The 25,027-nt window shown below is 38.7% G+C and overlaps 1 protein-coding gene across 2 annotated transcripts in view; it reads left to right on the top strand.

Annotated features, from left to right (window-relative positions):
* LOC134800051 (max-binding protein MNT-like) overlaps positions 1-25,027 on the top strand; it is a 48,618-nt gene that overhangs the window by 9,543 nt on the left and 14,048 nt on the right. The window contains exons 1-3 of one of the 2 annotated variants that reach the window (XM_063772506.1): positions 9,363-9,865; positions 9,908-10,668; positions 24,087-24,312. In XM_063772506.1, coding sequence (XP_063628576.1) covers positions 10,278-10,668; positions 24,087-24,312 — 617 coding nt within the window. In that variant the 5' untranslated portion in view covers positions 9,363-9,865; positions 9,908-10,277. Of the gene's footprint in view, positions 1-9,362; positions 9,866-9,907; positions 10,669-24,086; positions 24,313-25,027 lie in introns of those variants that run through there. The other variant, XM_063772508.1, reaches the window with a different exon arrangement.

The raw sequence follows: 25,027 nt of genomic DNA, 5'->3' as shown, positions 1-25,027 counted from the left end.
CAGGATTTCCTAAGATTCTCATATTCTTGCCAGTCTTGACAAGTATTTTGCTCGTGCGAAAGAAAAAGGTGATGATGATTTAAGAATAAGAATAATAATGATGTATTGCCGAAAACATCCAAAAATACAAAGAAGAAAGAAAAAAAAACAAACAAATAGACATGTTGGATACAAGAACAGCAACACTAACAATTAACATAATTTCTTAAATCTATATAACGAACAATAGTGTGACAAAAGGGATGAACTCAGCATTTCCTGTGCTACAGACTACAGTGCGACATAAAATAGTAGAAAATAAATGAGGGCACCACTCTCTTCGTAACTGTCACATTTTTGACGTAAAATGCTTAAACATGGCAACAATTTGGTATGAAAATTGTTTAGTTCCATTTTATTTTATTTCTACTCTTTCATGTCGCACTGTAGATGTCATGCAAAAGCGCTGGTTTTCAGCTTTAGATGTCCCGTCATAGTGATAACAAAGTTTGGTCTGTATGATCAAAATTCCATGCCGGGAAAATAACTTCCTTGCTCTTGGCAACCCTAAGCATAGGTCGCTGGGTGAAAATGCGATAAATGATAAATATAAATAAGATGTTTATCGTCCGACGGTGACTTTGGCGACGGTACCGTTCGGGACCGTTACTCGCCGCGGGTACGATTTTTAATGACTGGAAATTATGGCGACGCATTTGCTCCAATCAGTTACTAGGTTCTGAGTTTCTAAGGTATGATTTCTAATGACTTCCAGAGTTCGGAACTTAATGTATTCAAATACAAACAAATGATTTCCTTGAAAATATCGTCATCCAATCAATTTGTAACTTTTAAATAAATAAGATCATCGATTTATCCACTATTCATAAAATGTTGTGTACCATATTTTGTGAAAGGTTCAGAATAAAGTACAGTGTACATGTAAACTTAAAAATTCTTATGATTCGGACGTCTAAATAAATTTAACTACATAAACGATTAGTTCAAATTGATTTCATTTGCGTCAGCAGACCAATTTGTCTTTTAGTTAATCACTAAATATAATATACTCATGTTCATGTATTTTCATTCCGGCCGACCTGTTTTCTCTATTCCTTACTTATTGATTGCAGAATTGAATGATCTGCTCATTTCAGTCTTCTGTTATGTCATCTAATTCATTTGCCTTTATGTTAATAATAGTATCTGGAATAGATTGATTATTATCAATGAGACGGCACCGGTTGTTTTTGCCTGCCTTTACTTACAATTTATATTCTGTATTGCTTTGCTTTGTTGTTCTTATACGAGTATTAAATTCTTGTCTGTGTATAATAAGGATTCTGACCGAATTTTTTGTCATCATTTTTGCATTTTCTTATGCTCTATACAGCACAAGTCACAATCTTACAGAACGCTACAGCTATTGGTCTTGATAAAAATTCAATACCTACCACTCCGACTAGCTATTATCAATTTCATAAACTCTGGTCATGGATTATTCCATGTTTGCCTCTGTCCTCTGTATCAAGTTCATTGACCTTTTTTATACGTATGAATCACAATATATTAACATTATTTTATGTTAATACCATTCAGTTTCCTTGATTCGGGGGAAATTTTAAATGTTATGTCACATTTTTCAAACACGTGTGCGTTGGTTGCCTTATTAAAAATTATATGAAGCTCTGTTGTCTGCTTTACAGTGTAGTAATGATGAGCTTCACACATTTCCCATTATGAAAGTAAAAGGACTTTAGTGCTTGTTAATTCTACTCGCCTTACGTCTTTTTTGTCTCTCGTAATTGTTATCGATGTAGGGTCTGGTTGAGTATTCGCATCGCCCAACGAGCTCAGGCTGTACACATGCTCTTCCTAACCAGTCTTTACAGCTCCGTATAATTGTTACGAATCCGGGGATCACAGTTGTAAAGTTTTGTCAGCTTCGCCTGCATTCTGCGAGCGTTTGGAAACCCTGGTTGCCAGACAGCCGTATCTGCACGTCCGGTATGAGGGCTCCTAAATGCACGCTTGATTGATAAAAACATTCACTTTGTAGGATTGTGGACATTGTCGTCTGTTTATGAGAGACAGGCAACTGTCAACGACTGTTTTGAACTCGTTAATGGCACTTCCGGACAAAATTTACCCTCCATTTTAAATTTTCTGGATAAAATAAAAAAATGTATGCCGAATTCCATCCAAATCCATTCTCTTTTTATACGATCGTGTAACAAACATCAAAAGTTTTTATTCAAAACACAGATCTATTTGAAACATTAGTAATGTCATGAAGGCACTGGTAGGTGAACTTACATACCACCACGCACGAATTGATTGTTTCTCGAGTACATTTGAAAGGTGCTTGGAAAAGGGAAATCGTTCGTTCTTGAAACCTTACAAGTCACAATCTATATATAAAGTAGTATATATGCAGGCTTTCACATATTTTGAAACGAATCCTGAACGGTCATATTCTCCTTGGATAGGTATATTGAATACAGAGTTTATCATCGTGCAGTCCTAGTCCTACCCAATTTATATACACCATAAACATGCCAAATACCTGATTTAAGTAAGTGTCTGCCTCAAAATGGAAGCGAAGCAACCTGCTAAACCGGCAGGCGTGGTTACGCGGGGTACATGAACAGCAAAAGGTGCGGAGTTTCCCGTGCGGGGGGAGGGGCGGCGGCCCGGGCTGCACGCTGCACCGCGCCAAGGTCAGCCGGCGCACGCATGCGCGCGCCCCTCCCGCGGAACCTACCGCCTGCCACTTATGTGTTCCTTTTACTTGCACTTCCAATCTTTCTCCCCCGCATTTCGCGCTTCGAATTGAATTCATGGCATTTTCCTTAAGCTAGTTTCCTGTCGTAGTTTGTTCAGTCCTTAAAATCATATGTTTCTGCAATCTGTTCAGGTTATTCTTAGCGCTGAGCGTCAATAAGCTCGTGGAGCTATAGATAGGTAACATGCGTAGGAAGGTAACGTGGCGTCGTATAAACACTAACTGATACCTTTCTTTGAGTACGGTACGGACGGCACGTGCGATGTTATTGCCCCAGGGAACTATTATGTCGCTAAAATAATGCCGCCCACAGCTATAAACGAGGTACTTGTGTAAGTATGCCAACTTTCATGAGAATTACTGAGAAATTATAAGTCGTGTTCCATTTTGCGATTAAAATTTTAATTACTTATACATTTAATAATATTAGCCTGTAATGTACTCTGTACTGTAATCTAACTCTGTTATGTCTATCCGTGTAAAGAAAAATTTGCTTCTGAAATAGATGGGTTGTTATATCAAACAAGTGTTCGCGTATCTCTTTCTGGCATGCCATTTTGCTCCGGACGGTATGGAAAAGAGGCGCTTCGCGAGCCTAAGCGATGCGGCGGGCAGTGTAGCGCACGGCCACGTTTCATTAGAAAGCTAATCAGCATTGTGCATAAGGAGCGGCTGCGGCTCCTACGCCGGTTTCGGCTGCATGTTCCATTCACCTTATTCGCCGTCGAGGTTCACTGACTCCGCCGACCGACTTACTGGACTCGACACGTCATCCGCGTGCTAATGCCGCCTGCCGCCGTTTCATCACAGTCGCGAGCCTCTTTAAATTCTGTAGGTGTCCCGCGACCGCGGCGACCTCGTTTCTCGGCAGCGGCACCCGCGCCTCGCCCGCACCGTGCAGCGTTATGTAAAGTGCAGAGCGGTGCAGCGAGCGTTGCGACCGCGTGCGCCCCCCGCGCCTCGCGATTCTGCCTCGCGTTTTCACTCGCGACGGCGCGGAGCGCGGGGCCCGGAGGTCGTCCTCCCTCCCTCCGAGACGGAGATGGCCGGCGGAACGCGGCGAGCGATCAGTCGTCGACCGAATCGCGTCGGCGCCGCTCGGCTAGCACACGCCGGTCTCCACACCCAGTCCGCCGCGGCGTGCAGACACCTCGCGCGATACGTCTTTAGTTTATTTGTGGTAATTTTTGCGGATGCGTTTGCGACGGTCAGGATCGTCGAGCTAACGACAGCGGTCGAAAATAGCGTGCGTTATCATCGCGGCCTCGGCGGCGAGACGAGATAGTGCGAGGTCGGCGGCACCTGCACCGCGCCTCACCCCACGTGCCGGCGCCGCCGCTGGTGGTGCAGCCCGCAGGACCCCGCCAGCGCCGGCTCTGGCAACCGCTGGCCGGTCGAACCAGCCCACTCATGACCTTCACAAAATCTTACGTTTCTAGTACCCGCCCTTGAGCGATCCCATTGTTGTCCGGGTAGTCCAATACCTTGAAGACTAATTCGTTTTACTAATACTAATTAGTATTAAAAATCAAGTAAATACGAGGTAGATGATAATTCCTGCCACCTGCCTGTATTTTGCAAACGAAGGCAAAAAGTCAAGGAACCTTAACACCGATCGAGATCGCTTCGTAGACAGAAACACTCCTGATCGCTAATGGCTATTTTTTGATCACTTGATTTAACATCTATCTAGATTATGATTGACGATGTATTGCGCAGTTAGTAACTCAGATGCTTGGGAATTTTTTTTATTGAATTACAGATTTACTGTAGAGCTTCTAGAACTTTCTTAGACTTTTAAACAATTTATATAATACTTCTTCCTCATGGATTTTCAACTTAATATCTGTGATGTTTGTAATGATGCTAATACAACGTATTAAAAGTCTTTGTTTCGTTATCTTCCTCGTGTGATCGATAGGCATTGACGGCCGAGATCCGTGTTTTTCATTCGTTCGTTTGTTCTCTATCGATAATGCTTGGGAAACGTCTGCTGACTTCACCGAGGAGTTATCGCCTCCTCCACGTACGTGACTAATGAAATCCTTAGTTTGTGTCCGATCCGCGGTCCCTTGGACATTGTAGTGCCGGTCGATAAGTGCGAGGCAGAACTGTATTATTTGTACAATTCCTCTGCTATTTACTTATCTTGATATGTGGCATCTTCTGGAGTTCTGGATTGTTCTTTAGATTCTCGTCAGCTCCTACACTTTGAGTTATTGATTACTTTGGGTTTTTACCTTTTGCGCCTTTCATTAAGTTTTATTTGTTACTGACCTTAGACATTGCTTAGATGTAGTTGGTTAAACAATCGATGTTAACACAAAAACATCGATTAATGACTACGGCCTCAAGCTAACTGTAAACAAAGTGATAGGTATGTTGAAATTGGAAAGAGTACATTGTTTAATCTAGATATTCGCGACTTGTTTACATAAATTTGTACTAACACGAACTGTTATAAGGAAAAATAGTTCCTATTTACGCCACAAATTTAGCACTTCTGTATATACATACAATTTAATTTTAATGGAATTGGTTCTTTATATTGTATATTATTTTCAATATGCTTCAGTATTGACCTATTCCAATAATATAAGTGTAAAAGTTAAAAAATCTACTTATAAAAAATGTCATAACAAAAGAATTTAATTCCAACACGCAGTTTTTTACATCATCAACAACCTGAATCACTTCGGTTTAGCAAAGTCAAAAAATACTCAACGGACATTCAAGTCCGATCCGACAGTCTATGACCATCTTTAAGTACATATGTTAATTTTGGAGACAAATTTCATGATCTTGAAATATTTTAATATTTGTAATTACATACCATACCTTTTTGTAAACTACTTTATTCCACGGTATATTGCCGGTGGTAAAGGCGTTTACAAGAAACAGGTTATCTTTTATGTTTTTTTTTATTAGAAAATTTTCCTGATTTTGGATATAAACACAAACCTGTTTTGAAAATTTTTGACGAAGTAAATTAATTATTGTAAGTAAATGTTTTTGAGGTTCTGGGTCAACAGTTGCTATGCAGAATCAACTAATTATCGAAGTACAGCGTTTTGAAAAATTCAATGGACATAATATATTATGAATACAATTAAACAATACAATCCTCATTAAAATACAAAAATTGCAATCTAGAGATAACTAAACTAAAATGTGACATTGTACTAAAACAAGTAATTTTAAATTCTAAATCTTCATTGTTCTTAAAATAAGAATCAAAATTATTTTAGACTGTTGAATAAGCATGCATCTTTATCTTTGATGACTATTTGAAATAGTTTATTGACGTTGACCCTATAAAAATTGGAGTAGAGTAGGTAGGTAGAGGTACCGATATTTTGTATTTCTATCATTATATTGATTGTATCTAAACTGTTTTGCACTACGGATCCATGCACGCTCTCGCCTAAAGTTAAACGACCTGAAGGCCCTGAAGCCAAAGAAGTATTGCAAAATATTTGTTACAAGCCCAGAGACTGATATTAAAACAACGGGTTGCACTCCGGGAGTGCCGACAGAAGTGAAAACTCAATAACTAGTCCAAAATGTTTGCAGCACTATGTATAATTGACCCATCCTCCTTTCTATTGAAAAACTTTAGTTCCGAAATTGCTGGCCAGTGAGCTTAAATTTGTAGCGTTAATTGTTTAAAATTCGAATAGAAATTGTAAAGTTACCTTGCATACCTCGCATCTAAATATATTTGGTCATGATATTTTGAGTTTTATTCACCAGTACTAGAGTTCACTTTTATTAGAGATTTCAATTCAATTCAATTCAAATTCTTTATTTCAGATAAAGCATCCATCAAGATGAGACTTTATTGAATTATATTGGAGTGATATAAAGTTAGAATGTAACTGTGAGATCCTCGTATTTCAGCCCGTACAAGATTAGAACATTGAGCTTTATTGCTTAATATAAAAGTCCAGTTTTAAATAATTGACCTGATTATGACTAAAGTTCTTTGGTGAATAACATTGTCCGTCACACATGACATAAGTCACGCAAGCGCCCTGCGCCGCCTACATGAAACAGCTGGCTCAGGCATACATTTTCGACGTGTTGTAGAAAGAGAGGAGAGACGCCTTCGCGTTACGCGTTACGCTGTCCCGAGTTTATCATTTTTTCCCCACCTCAAAAAGTGCTCAGCGCCGCTAAAGAAGTTTTCACTTCAAAAAGTGGCAGAGTGCAGTGTCTAAAACACATTTTTGCCTATGACCTTCATCGTTGCATCAGATTTCCAGACCCTATTCTAATTGAAATGGTTTCCTCTATGTCCATATATCTGACGATCAATTCAGACCATTATTTTGACAAACAGACTGCCATCCACAACGTATGAAGTTCAACAAATTTTCGGTGTCGATATAAGATATTCTCCGATATTTTTTTTGCAATAGTACCTAAGGATAGACTGACAGATCCTTATGGTCTCAAATCACGCCAGTTTAAAAAATTTAAGCAAATAGCTTGAATATATCCCGAAAAACAATACATTAAAGAAAAAAAATAATAAAATCATAAGTCAAAAACTGTCACTAGTAGGATGTTGATACTCAGCAAAAATATCCTTCACCGTAAGAGGTGCTCACAAAAAAAACCCGAATCAAATTGACTTAACTTACTATGGAAAACCGACTATGGCCTTTTAGCAATTTACCGGGTTGTGATTTGTTGATGAAATTGAAGCACCATGTGAAAAAATGGACCCAAATACGACCCAGATTTACACAATAGATACGGCACACAAGTTCAAGTTCCATGATTGAAACAGTAATGTCACATTGCGCAACGTCTGTTGGCTAATTGCGATATATGGATTGATTACGCAACAAATGAATCGCTGACGAGTCATTGGAGCTGATTAGGCATTGCTTTATTGTAAACACAGCCTTTCCTGCTCTATCCTCATTTGTTTTTGGTCTCGAATCCTAGATATGTGATCCTGATCTCCTTCCTTAATGTTGAGGGTTAGGGACCTTTTGAATGCTCTTCTACATAATCGGATCAAGTGGGATGCCATCTTTACACATTGATACTCACGAAAGTGTCTAAATTCCTTTGGCACCTAGTAGCAATTGCAGAAGTCGCTTAAAATATGCTGGTGGTAAACTGTCAGCTGATATGCAATTTGATGTTTATTGGAATGAATTGATAGTAATTTGTGTTATTGGCGGATATAGTTATACCCGTGTTCAATCTGTTAATCTACTCTCGGACCAAAATAAGCAGTTCAAAGAAAATATAAAACGGGGTGGAGCTAGATGACAGTTTAGTCCTCTTTTTTACCTCCTCTTTGTTACCTGTTAAATTTCTTAATATTTATTTTGTACCTCTAAATGTTGGGTTCATTTGGATTGTCATGTTTAATTCATTTTTTATCTAGTTTATTTCATTATTAATGTTCTCAGACTAACTTTGTCGTTTATAATGGTTTATAGCTGGAAAAGGAAATCATAAGTGGTGGGAGTCCGTTATTGTTATTGATCTGTCTGGCGAGTTCAGTACGTAGGTTTTAACGACATCATACCAATGGCCATTCATTCTAAAGCATATTTGTAGCTACATACATATATATGTAGGTAGCTAAAACAATTCGATTATATTAATACGTCACGAACATTGATGACGGCTTGTACTGCCGTTAGTTCATCTCAAGAAGTTACTGAGAAATCGTATACCTAATTTTATAATTAGGATTCATGTAATAATAAAAACTTACACATTTTTACACCACGCGTTTTCCTCTGCTTAAAATGTTATTTGGCACTTGAAGTTTTCAAAAATATAATGCTTATCGATTATTTACGCGCAAATGAAATCTTGATTTAAAGCGCAATCAGTGGTATTGTGTACATTCTAGCTAGGTAGTGCTTAGTAGTTACTGGCTATTACATAATATAAACATGGACACGTGTCGTGCGCTTATATAACACGCGTTGTATACGTTCGTATGCTTCTAGTTTCCACTGCGTTAACTTGAACATTAATACTATTTTAGCTTGTTCTAATGGTGTTTAGTTGTTTACTGATTATGAACTCCTAGTGTCATGCGACATTTAATTTGCGGGATTGATGATTAATTTGATGGCTTCATTTGTGTTTAGTTGAATCATTGTATTTACTTACTTGAATTCTTTATTAATGTTGTCACTGAGTTGATGTTTTTCCTCTTATTTGAAATGTCAAATTATGTTGTCGAGTTTGTCTTTTCAGATCTTCTTTTTAGTTATTTGTTGTTTCATCTTCTATTCTAAAATCGTTCATGAGAATGAGTAAAGTCAACGTTGTTGTATTGTATAAAGCGTTTGTTATTGAATAATATACAGCACGAGCCACACGCCACGTGTAACTAGCGCGAATGTTCCTGATTTAGTAATTAATAAATCTGAATTCATGCACCTCTTGGGATGTATTGTCAAGCTTCATGGCGTTTAGAGCATGACCATTGTTAATTGCATTAGCTGCGGTGTTTAATTCAGTAAACAAATTTTGGGGGATATTTAGTTATTTGTGTTAATTAGGTATTATTTATGTTGTCTTTAGCTAGTTGAAGAGGCCTTTTTATGTTAACCATCCCATTATTTACGTCTCAATCTTGTTTTGCTCCACGGCTAAAATTATTTCTAGTCTAGCCTGTTATAATTACGTTATGTTGAAACAAATCATTCGGTGACTTGTTTACATTTGCATTTTAGATTTTGTTTTTATCAGTAAAATTTTATTCGCAAACAGCGTTCATGTGTTAATCCACAATGTCTGCCAATTCAGTTGGCCGCGATACCAGGGCCGCATGATAGCCGCGGAGGTGTAGTTAACTGTGCGCGGCGCGGCGAGTGGTGGGGAGGGGGGGCAAGTGCACGTGCCGGCGGGGCATGCCATGCGTTCGACGCCCGCCGCCCTCCCTCACTTGTTGAGCGCACCGCTTCTAGGTCGCCCCACATTACCCATTCTAACTAGTTTGCCTTCCTTGCTTACGCTCACATCTCACACTCCCTCTCTTTCTTGCGAATAATAACCTACCACTAAGGACCTATCATAAGTATTGATTCTTGTCATATTCGTATAATTTTACTTACGGTTTAACTCAAGACAGACTTTCTCTATCAACTTTTTTGCTAGAACTTACAAACTGACTAATTGCGCAAGCATCTTTCTGCGTCATACTTAGCACTTCAGAAGTGAGCAAATGAAGCCATTCAGATTGTACGGGGTCGACTTTATCCATTGTGTCGTTGTTTGAATTGTGGAAGGCAAAAAACTTTTTATCCAGGCGTTATCGGACAAATAAATTGTTCAGCAATTTCGCAAACGTATCCGCAATAACGATATATCCAGCTAGCTTATGCATTTGAAGAGACTTTAAACAATTCTTAGTAAACAGTAATACGGACAATCTATTGAAATTATTAAAATGAATGTTAGGACGAAAGTGTTATGACCATGGAGACTTTACAGTAGCGAGTTAGTATATGTGACGTCCTACTGTAGAATGGGCATTCTTATGGAATCATCCGAAGTGAATCTATGCACTGCCAGATACGCGAGCGGTACGGAAGTGTTCGGCGCAATGGCCACTCCGAGTGACTACTACAGCGACACGATCCACACCATTGCCATCAACACCAGGGAGACAGAATTCGGCAAGATCGTCGAGCCGATCCCGATAACCCTGAAAGCATACCAGCAGTTCCAAGCACACGGACATGCTATACATGGTTATGGGTTTCCGCAGCAAATGTTAACGGCTCTAACTGTTCCCCGAATTCTTGATGATCAGAAACCTTCCACGTCATCGCAAACTACCCCCTCCAAGAAGGAAACGAAGGATCATCAGACCGTGCGACCGCCACCGAAAAAGAAATGGATAAAGGAGTATTTAGGTGAGTTATAGCGAGCTTTATTAAGTTATATCGGAATGGACGTATGTTACAGTTGACTAGCACATTCAAGCCGGCCCACAGCGGCCTTGCGTTCGACCTCGTGTTGTTTTTGCACAACAAAATGCAAGACCACAACTAAACAATACGATGAATGCTTCAACAGTTTTGTGCGGGCGTCTAATCTACAGGATCATCCATGAACAACAATATCTTAAATCTTTTAACGGGCGAATTTTCGTAAATTCTTTATTTCAGTTGAGATTTCCATTAACGGTTCAAAATCTTTGAATCCTTTTTTATGCATATATTTGATATACGTGTCTGATCTCCGAGAGATCATCGCCAATCGAGAATTGCAATAAACGGATAATGCTTTTTCAATTCAAACTTTATAGTAGGTATAGGTATATTTTAGTATTTAGCCAAGTAAATTGATGAAAAATTCCATTACTAGTTAGATTTACTGGTTTAACCTGTGCGTTGTCAAGCCAAGTTCTATTTACGCCAACTCGCCAAGCAGCCCGATGTTCCCTTGAGCTCTACATTGGGAGCAGGACGACAGAAGCGAGGAGGATAAAAACAAGTCGTGCAAGCGTTACCTAGGTTCGTGCTGCGGTGAATTTACATCGCCTTCCGATCGCTGGCGAGTCCAACACTCAGACCAACCAGTATAACTCCTCAACAACTGATAATATGTACTTGGAAAGAACATTACTGGTTTGCTTGGACGTTGGACTTTTGAGACGAATAGAATTCTGCTCCTGGAAGTGCGGTGGTCGGACTCAAGGCGTTCCTCTTGCCAAGGTCGGCCCGGGCACGCCACGCTCATATGCTCACGTATACAACACAAGTTGAGTAAGATTTCGTACTAGGTCAATACCGTAGTGTCATTTCAAACTCTACTATATGTGGGTTGGGTGTCTTGATGCACTTTGCTCAGCTCAGCATTAAATACTACGTAGGTTTTAGATCGATGACATTTTACTGTTGATGATGTGGAATTGCGAATACGTAGGTTTTCAATTACGATGACAAATTACTCTTAATTAAATTAGCTGATCGGTGTAATTTGTACAACCTGTTACAATTAAGCGATCGTATAGCTTCTAAATTAACTGATACCTTGGCTTCTTGCGGGATTCCAATTAAAACGAAATCTAAGCTAATTAGGACTTCAATTCCAATGCGAAACATTAATTACTTAGGTACTCTTTAAACAGCTGTATGAGGTTTGTTTGAAATAAATTAAAGTTCAAGAGCCTTGCCTTTTGAGATTTGATTTCTAATATAATAATAATTTCTATGGTTTCAAAGCTTACGAGTATTTTCTCTAATGAACTTGCCACTTTCCCGGTAGATAAGATAACTGATGGGTTTAATTCAGCAGTAAAACATGTCCTTAGTCTTACTTAAATTATCTTAGTCTGGTAGTTAGGGTAGGCAGGCCAAGAAAAAGGGCGGATTGTGTGAAAAACGAGAAGCGATATGAAGCACTTAGTGTCCCCATATCTTAGCGTTGTAGAACTTATTGATTCGACTGTGTAGTGTCCCCCATATGGCGTCATATCGTTGTTGATTGGGCTGCTTAGAGGTTTAAGACTAGATCAGCAACTCCTTGGCATATATGCCTGTATTTTATCAAAATTTTGCGTCACAGACCAACTGCTATTAGTACATCCAGTTTTTGTAAGTTGATTATTATTTTGTTAGTTATTGAGGTGAGGCTTCACGAGGGTTGAAAAACACTGCTCTAACGTGTAACTCGATCTGACCTCGAGTTACAACTACACGAGCACGCATTCACCTGAACTTCCGTCTCGATGGCACTGGAACGATTCCAATAACATTTAAGGAAGGAAGTCGATTCCAAATATTCAAATGTCATCTAAAGAAGGAGGTAGGCCCTCGGTCCCTGATCTGATTATTATTGGAATCCGAATAAAAAATCGAAACTTCGTTATCCAGCTGCCTCTATCACTCGAATATGCAAGAGCGATAGAGACGCAGATAACGATTTCGATGTTCGCGGCACCTGTGCTTGGCTGACGTGAGGGACGTGCTGCGCTGATCCTCAAATGGGGGATAAGCAAATAAAACAGACATTTGATGAAAATCTTTAACCGTTCATTGACTGACGATATATTCACGTATGTGTTTGCGTAACTGGCGGATGTCGCACACAAAGACAATGTCTTGTAATCCAATAATGGCCGCCCGTGCCGGGCGTTGCGTAACTCCGCAATTGTATAGTTTTTATGAGATTAGCTGTACGACGTACGTAGTACGTAGGTGTTTCGCGATGTTCCTGTCAAGGCCCTAACTTTCATCGTTAGTGCTGTACCGTCGGTGATGATGTACCTTCCTTATGTTTTTGAATCATCATTGGCCTTTGCGTATTACCCACGATTTTTGGTTTGTGACATCATTAAAATCACGGTGTGTTTGGACTTTTGGTGGCTGAATAGACCCTAGAGCAAAAGGGTCTAGCGAAGGCCTAGAGGGGCCCACAGATTACCAGTACGCCGGACGATATCAGCCTGTCAGTTACTCGCAAAAGGCAACAGTGGCGAATAACTGACAGGCTGATATCGTCCAGCGAACTGGTAATCTGTGGGCCCCTTAACAAGAAAAATTGTGTCAGATGGTGATTTGAAGTTTGAACAGGGAAAGTGGCACACACACATGTGCCCTCAGTCAGCTGATAGTGATATCATGGTCGCACACACCACCTGCAGTATACTATACAGATGCTTTTATATCTATACCTACTTAGGTATACTTATATGTATGAGTTTCATGCGAACACACGTCATGTCCTTATGCTCGATCGCGCAACTGAACCGTATGAAAACGGTACACGTGTATAGGGCACGGTGGTTGTATAAAAACTTGAACAAATAGATTTTGCTTGAAATACCTACATAGGTGAAGGTTGCGAAACTGTTCTGTAAAAAGAACTGTTAATGTTTAAAATTACGAGACCAAACACAATATCAGCTGTTAGAACATATTCTTTCGCACGGCTTTTTTCTTAAAAAAAAAAGCTCCTGGTCATTAATTCGGAAGCAAAAGTACGAGTATTATGTTTTATTTTTTGTTAATTAATTATATATATGTTTTCACTTCAGCCAATGGCAGCTCTGGAGGTCGTGAAGCCTACCATTAAGGGGGTCGCGAAAAATGTTATCATGCCAAGCGGTCGCTTCTTAAAAAATGTTGAAAACTATATATTGTGGAGAAAAAAGCGGTTCCTTCATATCAATGCCACGTTATAGTATTTATATTAATCGTACGCCAACGTCACGTCAATGTTCCAGTAAACGGGCCATTTATTGCGTTTTCTTTCCTTTATCTTATCAGCATGACTCGTTTAAAGGCGACACTCGACGAATGCGTTTTTGAACGTAGTTTAACAGGTTCGGAATATTAGGTAATTAACATTCCTATTAACACGCTAGTTTCCAGCTAGGCTGGATACCTACTAAAGTGTGATTTAGTAGAGATATAAATGGCATTTCACCGATTTCACGCGATGCCTGTTTTCTAAAATAGAGGTAAATCGAGTCTTGAACTCGAGGATAGTGAATCTATTGGAGAAAAAAACAACGGGTTGCACTCCGGGAGTGCCGGCAGAAGTGAAAACTCAATAACATTGTTAGGGCGATTGTGCACTACAATGAATTTTACTGTCCGGCAGTCCCGAGTTTTTACGGTCCGACATGGCACGCCATTAAATGTATATGGTAGCTTGTGCACTACACGTAATTTTACCGTCCGACATTTTACTTTTCCCCATTCCGGACCGTTTTTTTCCGGTCCGAGATGACAGCTATGAAAATGGGGTGTGTGTGTTTCATACCACTGCACCGCACCTGCATGTGTGTATGTTCGCGATAAACTCAAAATCTACTGAACGGATTTTCATGCGGTTTTCACCTACCTATCAATAGAGTGATTATTGAGGAAGGTTTAGGTGTATAATTTGTTAACCCGTGCCAAAGACATATGTAACTTCGTATAAGACGAATAAAGTCTAAGGAAAAAACGTGCCTCGGAATTCAAGTAAAAGTCATTCTCGAATAGATGCCGCACACACCTTTAGCCTATCCTCGGCTAGATGGCGTGACGACACCGTTTCATATTTAACAATTTTAACACTTAGATATCAGGGAATGAACATGGATCAAAATGATATAAAAATAATAAAATCATTTATCCATATACAGGGTGGAAAGGCACGACGATCCTTCCCGGAAGTATTAGGTCGTTTAAGTGATACAGAGACTATTGGTAATGGTAAGAATCGTTAATTGAGTAAAAAATAAAAATTGCAAAAATACTACTTTTTTTAACTGTGGTGATAACCCTATAGCATGTGCACATGACGGCTAGATTAAGGATCTCCGTCGGGAAAGCTCGGGACTTTACACTTTTTTCCGATCGTTGACAGTATCGCAATGATGTATGAATGACGCATAAATGTCAAATAAATCAAATGCATGCAAAAATATTACAAACAATTTTATTACTTTCTTAGATAATTACTTTTTTCCAATATTTAATACTATCTTCTTTTCACATACGGTGTTCAAATGTACCTCCGTGTATTACAACGCCGCCGCAGCCCGTACCCGAGTATGTCGATGCACATGCGATATAGTGTATGCTCTTCGTCATTTATCCTCCGCAGAAAGCACCAATTAGCCTTTGTCTCATTTCGTCCGCAGTTTCACATTCCGTTTGGTTTGGTACACCATATCTTTTACACAGCCTCACAAATTTAAATAGCCACGAGCATCTAACATTTTTATTTGAAGAATATGACATTCAATAAGTATAGTTCAATGAAAATTTAATTTCAAACATCAGACGGTCTGTCTATTTCCTACCACGCAAGAAGGTTTGTTAGTTAGGTATTTAAGAAGTATTTATTCATGATTTATTCTTAGTATTTAATTTTTGCAAGTTCATTTGGTGCAACTAACACAACCTACTTGTTATTTTTAATTATTTTAGATAGTTTCCAATTATTCGAAAATAATTTTGTGAAACGTGTTAAGAAACTAAAACCTTTTTATCAGTCAAGGAAACCAGAGATATTTATAAGACGATTGCGTACTTTTGAGTGGTTGTCAATGTCACCATTTGAACTGTCGTTGTAAACAATGTTGTGGTTAGTATTATTAATATTAAGGAATAACATAACTATTTCATTCAAGTATTGAACAAGTGGAACCACTAAGAAAGCGAAAATCCTGCAATGATTCTTACCGTGCTGTAAGCAGACCTAAAAATGGTTAGATGGCAACAAATTAGCATAATTTCCTGTCGAATACTGATTGTTTACAAGTAAGTTCATTGACCCTGTCACCTAGCTGTTAGGGTTAGAACAAAGTAGTTTTTTGCGTGGATGTTTAAAAGGTCATAATTTAGAAACGGTTGCCCATATTAACATAGTTTCTATGGAGAAAATATAGAGCTTAGGCTAAACTATCTCCCATTTCCGGAAAGGATCGTCGTGCCTTTCCACCCTGTATATACATTTTTTGATAACTTTATACGTTTTCATTTTGAGTTTTAGTCGTGTGTCGATAGATGGCAGTAAATTTACAGTGACTACAAAATTTACAATGACAGGACCCCTCTATACTATCTATTCTTTTTGCCCGTGCGAAGCCGGGGCGGGTTGCTAGTTGTTATTATTTATAATTTAACCCCGTAAGACCCACCATAGAACGTTTTTCAATTTTTTATTTGAACCTTGTTCTACATGTAAATTGGAACGAATTTAGTTTGTTTTAAAAAGCAATGAAACAAAAGAAATGCTATTTTATTTGGTTCATGTAAAGTTCAAATTAGATTGCATGAATGTGTACATTGTAATGTAAGTAAGTACATTTAGACTCAGGAGGTTAAATTCTTTATAAAAAATACGGTATTAAATTAATAAAATTTAAAGTAATGTTTTATAGACAAGTGGTATGATTTGTTATCGCGTCACACGTGGCATTGTTTATCTTGTGCTGACATAAAAACTGATATTTGCTTATCTCGACTTGTAGGTTATTGACACCCATTTATATAATTTATTTACTGCAATTTCAAGGATTTCTTAACAGAGCATACCTACATAATTTACTTGTACAATACCAACCACCACCCAACCCAACCAACCACCAACCACCACCAACCACCAACCAAGAATTTATTTCATTACATTTCCTCTTGTTCAGTTTATATGAGTTTTCCGTTTATAAAATTGCAAGGCATCGTTAGTTGTAAATTCGCTAAATTCCTAGTTCTCTTTTTGCACTAACAACCTTTTTCGAAAAAAAAAATTCTCATTGTTTGTTTTTATTTTATTTATTCTAAGTCACGAAGAAAATTATCACAATTTTCACGTCTCCAGAATTAACTTGTTGCCAATTCAACAAAAAGTATAGTTCATTGAATCCCCACACCAAGAAACTATGTTTGTAGTGCAACTACCAGCACCGCAGAAGCGCTAGAGAGGTTACCATTACCACACGTTCGCTAGTTTCATTCGGGACGCCGCGTGACGCGCTGTCACGTGCCACGTACCCCATGTACCCCACCCGTGTACCCCCGCGCTTATCATCCAGACGGGGAGGGGGGCACGAATATGCAATATTCGATTTGGACACGTAACCGTGCTTGTTAGATATGAAACTCGCTAAGTGCACTATGAGTAACAGCGTAGGTGCGATAGTTGCGATGTCACATTTTTAAACGATGTTCTAAAGAAGGCTTTTTGTCTGAGTGGGTGTTTGTATTATTATTTTGATAGAGTTTGACCAAGAAAAGTCTGCAGCGTTTTTGATAGCCTACGCAGTGCAAGTGTCCTTTTAAACGTCAAACTTCTATGAAATTATGACGTATAAATTATAACATTTGCACTGCGTGAGCTATCAAAGTCGCTGCAGACTTTTCTTGGTCCAACTCTAGAAAACACGTGTTATTTTTTGTTATTTATTTAATCCGGAAAGGGGGTTGCTTAATCTTACCGTGCGAATGATGATTTTCTCTTTATTAACTCAGAATTTAGAAATAAATTAACATTGATATTTTTATTCGGTCTATGTTAATCCTATTTTAGTCATCCTAGTGGTGGTTTTCAAATATCTACTTGAAGCATTGAGACTTGAGCCCCTTGAAAACGTTACGATATTCTTCATAATAAACGTTGGCTGGATCATCTGATCTGATCATGGCTCTAAAAGCCGCCGCTTAAATCCCTTCAATAAATTGAAACTGCAGTCAAACAGGTATCAGCTATTTGCTCCATGTTTAGGTATGCCGATCGACTCGATCCACTTAATCCACTAGTTATAAAATAATTCACAATAATAAATTTACCCGGCTGAACGCGTCGCCAGTATAACTTGACCTTGAAGTTCGTAAAAACTGCGTGTAACCGTAGGTCAGACTGAGACGGTCTTCATATTGGAAGCGGATGGCGTACCGCGAACCACGTTCGACGCTTTGCCTCTCTGTTTTACTTGCAATTTCATACGTAAGTCTGACAGGGAGGCAACACGTCGTGTTTCGTGGTAGGCCCTCGGATCTGCCTGCCGCTGCGGTGTGGGAGATCGCTATTTCACTATACAGGTGTTTTTTTCTCACTATACAGCTGTTTCATACAGTTTGGCTTATCAGAAGTCGATGTTTATGGGAGAGCCAAATTTTTATACGCGGTTTCGGGTTTGGTCCTTTAGTAAAAGTTACTTATAGACGTATATTTTTACCTCTTAACACATTCACTGCCAAGAACACGGATGTGTGTTCATTTTGTACTGTAAACGGAGCGCCCGGCACCGAAAGTGTTAAAGTATGGCTAACGGCTGGAAATACATTCCGTGTATAGCTGTCTCGTTCACACACCGGAGTGGCGTGCGGATCAGTCATGATAACCGTGTTTAACCGGTTCGCTAGTAGCGTTTCGTCGACATGGACGCCTTCGCTGGACCGGTTATCCTTTGGTTGCACAAATCCTTTAATAATAATCATTTCGCATGCAATCATTTTCTCACGGGATCGCAGGCTAACGATGATAATAAATTTTCTTTATGGCTTAGCTCTGGCTATGAGAAGTAAAACAAAAATTCAATATATAATGTCCAGAAGCTGCTATCGAAAATTATTTCATTTTGATATCAGTGATATCACTTTAGTATCTCGTTCGCATGAATCTACATAATAAAAGGGGGCGTAAAGACAGGAAAATTTGAAGAAAACAATAGATATGGCGCGTCGCCCGAAACCTGCGGTGAAAGATATGACCATTGCGTCTTGAATAAAACTGTAAAAATTCAATATAAAATTAGATTAAATTAAATATCAAAAGCAATTAGAGTTAGACCGAGATAAGTCTGCAACGATTTTAATAGTACGCGCAGTGCAAGGGTTATTTTAAAAATCAAACTTCTATGAAATTATGACGCTTTATATATCGGACCCTCGCTTTTTAATTTTAAATTGGTTTTAGTGATATAGTTCTTTCATTATTAGTAGGCTTAGGACTTTTCGTAGCATACCGTGGTTCTAAAATCCTTGGAGCCGCCATATGTAAAATTTTCGAAGTCAAAGTCAAAGTCAAAAAGTATGATGTCAAATTAAATATAATGATTTATACATACTTTCACATCGTTACTGAGTTCATTTTAATCGAACGTAATTAATTTTATCGTAAACCTATATAATAATACTAATTACTGATCACATGTGATGCTACAATATTATTTTTTATACAGTTGCTCACAAAGTGCTACTTTACGTAGCTGTTTAGCGTGCGGAAATTTGGTTATGTCGAACTAGTGCTTTTTACTTTTCCAATTTTTTTAAATTTATACTTGTTCCAATTCACGACTACTTATTGATGAGTGTTAATATTAGTTTCCTTTAAACGTCGTAATCAGCATAAAAACCTATTGTTAATGTAAGAATATGAAAAATATACATATTTCATATTTTAATACTTACCTCTTCATCATTATAACACGTTTATTTTTTAATATTGAATATTGAAAATTCCGTTCTTAATAAGGTGTCTGAATGGAACGGAATAGCTGCCAAACGCCCATAGATATAATATACTTAAAGATGACGTCTAAGCGAGCTGTCACTGTTACCACTTTTGTTTAGTGTACGATTAACAATGTTTTACTTATTTTTTCGCAACTGTATTAAAAAACGTCGTTCGATACACGTGCGGAAATGTCATTCTTCACTCGTCCCGAGTCTTCCCACTCGCCTGCGGCTCGTGGCAAGATATCTCGGTACTCGTGAAGTAATGACATACCTTCCGCACTAGCATCGAAATGTACTATTATCTAGTTATACATCCTCTTTGATGCCCGTGTTTAGTGACTAGTGCAAATTCATTCGCAATTTAAAATTTTGATTTTTTTTTAAATGAATAATATTACAACTTCCGAGATTAAATACTGGATAGAGCCATATAAGGAATTAAAATATAATGAAGAAAAATATAGTGTTCATTGTTCCTTATGCGATGTATATTTTACAGCGACAAAAAAAATGTTTGTTGTGAACGATATCAATAGCATATCTCATCAAAATAACAGTGATGAGAATAGTATCATCCTAAGTTGGATAAAACCTTAAGAAGAACTAACGGTAAGCGAAGATAAGTCACACATAATATTGATTAATTAATTAATTTTGTTATAGCCCCTAGAAGCTTCAGTTTAAGTTTTATTTGTTGAATAAAGCTTAGCGAGTTATATTATAGCTTTTGGTTCGACCGATCGCGTTTCGTCTGCTGAAATTAACGTTATATTTTCTAGGTTTTTTTATATCACCATTATAAAATGCATTGTAAATTAATATATTGCATTATACATACTATTTTTATTAAATGTTCTTTTTTTACTTTATTATATATTATTTTACAACTAAACATTCCATAGAATCTAGAACCACGGTATGCTTCAAAAAGTCCTGAGCCTTTAAAATAACTTCATACTTTTTGACTTTGAATTCGAAAATTTCACATATGGCGGCTCCAAGGATTTTAGAACCACGGTATGATACGAAAAGTCCTAAGCCTAATTATTAGTTAGATTCAAAGAAAGTATTTTTTTTCATAATAGGACCTCCGTTTTAACTAATGAAGGCCGAAAAATATCCTTGACCCGAAAAGTTACGAGAAACCTCCGCCGACGCAGCCGGTAAGGGCCGTGGCCTTCGTGTAGGTACCATGATCTTAAAATCTTAAGGCAACCTTCATTTTATAAACATCAAAAGTGCAGATTACCCATACCCATATTCAATATAGAAACAGCCAAGATGTATTACTTATAATACAGTCATAATCATAACCATATTTTTGTTAATGAAATAAAAACTATACACGAAATTCAATTAAACGTGCCTTATTCTTAGACAATCTCATATAAAGATAGAAACGAAAACGAATAGAGTTAGACCAAGAAAAGTCCAGCGATTTTAATAGCTCACGCGCAGTGCATGTGTTATTTTAAACGTCAAAATTCTATGAAATTATGACGTATAAATAACACTGTCACAGCGTGGGCTGTGAAAATCGCTGGACTTTTCTTGGTCTAACTCTAACTTATTTATCCAGGATAAGAATTGTTAATAAAACATCTTATTTTCCCTCCACCCACGCAAGGAATTTACTCGTAAAAAAAAGCAAGATGCCGATGGCGAGAAAATTATAGTACCAAAGTGAAAGATGCTGATATATTTACGTACGTAAAGTACGTATGTACATTTAAAGACTGTCTGTGACACTTAAGGTGCCCCACATATAATATTTTTTTTAGTAAAAATAAATACATATTCTCCTGGATTTTGAGGATATATCTGAATGAGTATGTTCCTTAATTTTCCTAATTAAGCAATGTATTCTACTTAATAAAAAATAGGGTTATTTCATATGTCCAAGGAAATAATCGAAGGCACCCCCGATAACGCGTAGGTAATTTCGGAGAAATTAGCACGGGTACCTACATTAAATTAATAGCTACGAATAAAAAAACAAAACAAAGGACCTGCAGTCTGCAGTGTTCCCTTAGTACACATTTCAAGCGAACCGTCGAGTTTTAAGGTAGCATAAAGGCAGTAAATGTGCTTTCGTAAAACTTTCGATTCACGTGCAACGTTCATGCAACTCCTTTTTCCGACTAAACATAATGTCTGCTGTACGCACTTGTCGAGATTCGAGTCTCGGCACCGCTCCGATCGGAGAATCGCGAGACGAAACCAGGAAGAGCGAGACGAGAAGGGAAAAGTATGTACGCACTCGTTCTCGACCTTTCTTGGGTTCTCTCGACGAGTGTAGCCGACATAAGAGTTTTTCAAGTCGTTTATCGGTATTGCTGGAGGCGTCCAACCCCATGCTAGCCCACGCGCCGTGACGCACATCCGCCCTCACCCTCGTTGCGTAATCTTCACGGCTTTGTTCCCCTGGTGTCTGGAGCCGACAGCCAACCACCGTGGCACTTACAAAAACTTACGTAAATCACTGTAAGAAAATGTCGAGAACAAGTAAGAAGTAAATTCTAGAAGCTTTGTTTGCTTTATTAATATTGACCTATTTAATTGCACAAACGGGTCTACCGCGATATAATTTCATTGTTTTTACCTTTAATTCCGACGTTTCAGCTGAGTTGCACCCGCTGTGGTCACGGAAAGACTGACGTCCCAACAAATGTCAACAGAGATATTAATAAAACACCACTAAACTACCCGAAATTAGTTTATAAAAATGTTTGGGGTAGACAAAGAAATTGCAGCTACCCGTTAAAGTTTAATGTTTATTGTCCACGGCACGACACGCAACACTCACAGTATCCGTACACTGGTCCCAAGGTCGTCCGTTTAAAACGAATCCTCAGCCTGCAAGTAGCTAGTTCCGAGCCTCGACAATAATGTACTATCGTACTATCTCTAGAAGGCACGAGTATAATCTTCGTGTATTTTAGTACCTCACACATTCCGACACTAACTAAAGAGCACCCGTGTACCCTGTGCGTGTACCGTGTACCATCTGAAGCAAACACTTTCGATCTCAAAGTTTTGGACAAAACTAGAAGCCAGATTCTGTAGTTGTGAAAAGGGTCATTACTATGTTACATAAAGATGGCAGAGACGGCCAGGGTATTCACTGTTCAGGTTGATGTGTTGTTTTGAAGCTCTATAAAGTCCGTTCGTCATAGTCGTAAGGTCAGAAACCTTGACTCCGTACTATTAATGCTTGAATAAAGCGGTCAATAACTTCTGTATTTGTTATATTCCACGAGCAATAGAATTTTAGATCTACAAACGGCTCAGTCCCCTTCATCTCTTGTTTTATTTATCAAAATAAATACATACTAGCGGCATGGCATAATGTTACAAAAAATAAAAGGTATTATATAGTTTCTAGTTACTCGTATTTCGAAATGAAAGTAATTCAATCGCGAAATTAAAATATTTACAGATATTTTTTTCATTTTGCAGATTATCTAACTTTTGAGAATTTAACCCGTTCGATGCCACCTGGTACGTGAAAATATGAGTATTTATTTTTACGGTCACGAACTACGTGTACCCGGGGTTTTTAAAGTAGGTAAACTTTATGGAATATAATTTTATGTAGTTAGGTATTAGGTATGTCGTGTTTCATAACAGCTTATCTAAAGTGGGCCGCTACGTACGTCATACTCATACCTACTAGTTCGTACCTAGGTATTAATTAAAATCACATAACAGTTATATTCGGTTCTTAATCGATTTGTTTACGCAGCGAAGTAGCAGACAAGCAGCGTTAGCGTATCGACGGGTCGTTTACGCGCGGTCGCTTTTTTCTGGCTAGCAGCTGATTTTCGGCGCGCCTTGGCAACACGAACGTCAATCACTGGCACGCGCTCATAACCACATGTACTGACGTCAGCTCGTGCCGAACGACACGCCCCCTTCTCTATCCCTTTCATTCAATACGCTAAGCGCTATCTCCCATCCAGCTCGCCAATGCAGCGTGACTGATTTCACGCTTACACTACATTTTGTAATGAATAGCCTAGAGTTTAAAGCTCCATTTCGCTTATCGCGCCACGTAATGGTGTTGCGCTCGTACCGTTGTCCCGCTCTCGCCGATACCGAGATGTCATTAGCTCGGTTGTTTTGAACGCTAGCCTTGCTATGCTCGCCTGGTACTTTGCCGCCTCGCACTGCAGCCGTCGACGAGCGGCTGACACGGGTTTGACAACCTGCCGGCCGCAGATGAGGGTGTAGACACAAAACAATTTCAAACGGACTTTTTGTAAAGTTTATGCTTTGTTTTACGTGTAATTATTGTTTTATACATAAACTGGCTTATGAGTATGGGTATTTTTTTACATAAAAACTGATGACGTTTCATTTGTTCACAGAGGAGGAGCCGAAGTCCCCGGTGTCGGTGCGCGTGGTGACAGGGTTGTCGGTGACGGCTCGTAGCAACGGCGTGGTGCGGCCGACGTCGCCGGTGCCGGTGACCCCCGCGCCCGCCGCCGCGCTCGTGTTCGAGCCGGCCCCCGCCCCCGCCCCCGCGCCGCCCGCGCCCCTCCTCGACTTCGTACAAGAACATTCCAGGCCGCGTACAACGAGCACCAGTCATGGGTATGTTTTCCTAGTACCGGCGCTGTCCAAAACAGCTGGGGGACTCGGCTAGGCGTGACGATGACGGCCGGTTCCGACGGTCTGAATGAGTTGGATAGGACAACATTTTCTTGTTATGCTCGCTTTTTGTTGAGGATAGGAAAACTTTTGCTTTTATCTTGTAGAGTCAGCTCTACAGGCCTTAAAAGTGGATTTTTCTTATATTTATTCTAACCCTTAGTATATTTAAAACTGTATTGTTAGAGCAAGTGTTTTGAATATATACAGAGTAAAAGCTCATACAAATGAAAAACTATCAGAAATCGGAACAAGGGAAAATTTCCAAAAGTACAAACATAAATACATAACTCGCAGACATCGGATTCTATGGGGCAGAATTTATTGACAGCTAGGGAGTTCCTATATCGATAAACTCAATTATCGATGCTAGCTAGCTAGTCCTAGCTGTCAATAAATACTGCCCCATAGAATCCGATGTCTGTAATAACATAAGTTATACATTAAGGATCAAGTTAACTTAAAGAATGAAGTTATATACTTATATACCAATTCGTAAAATATGAGGACTATAATTGGTACTGCAATTCCCAGGTCCTTTAGGGCAACAAATTTTAAAAATAAATAAAAAAATCACACATACATTTTTTTCTCTATGACGGTATGTACTTACTTATTAAACACCACGGGTGGATAGCAAAGCAACCATTATTACCTA

The sequence above is a fragment of the Cydia splendana genome, chromosome 19, assembly GCF_910591565.1.
Source record: "Cydia splendana chromosome 19, ilCydSple1.2, whole genome shotgun sequence".
Taxonomy (NCBI): domain Eukaryota; kingdom Metazoa; phylum Arthropoda; class Insecta; order Lepidoptera; family Tortricidae; genus Cydia; species Cydia splendana.
The sequence above is the reverse complement of the archived record's forward strand: the minus strand, read 5'-3'. Positions and strand labels throughout refer to the sequence as shown.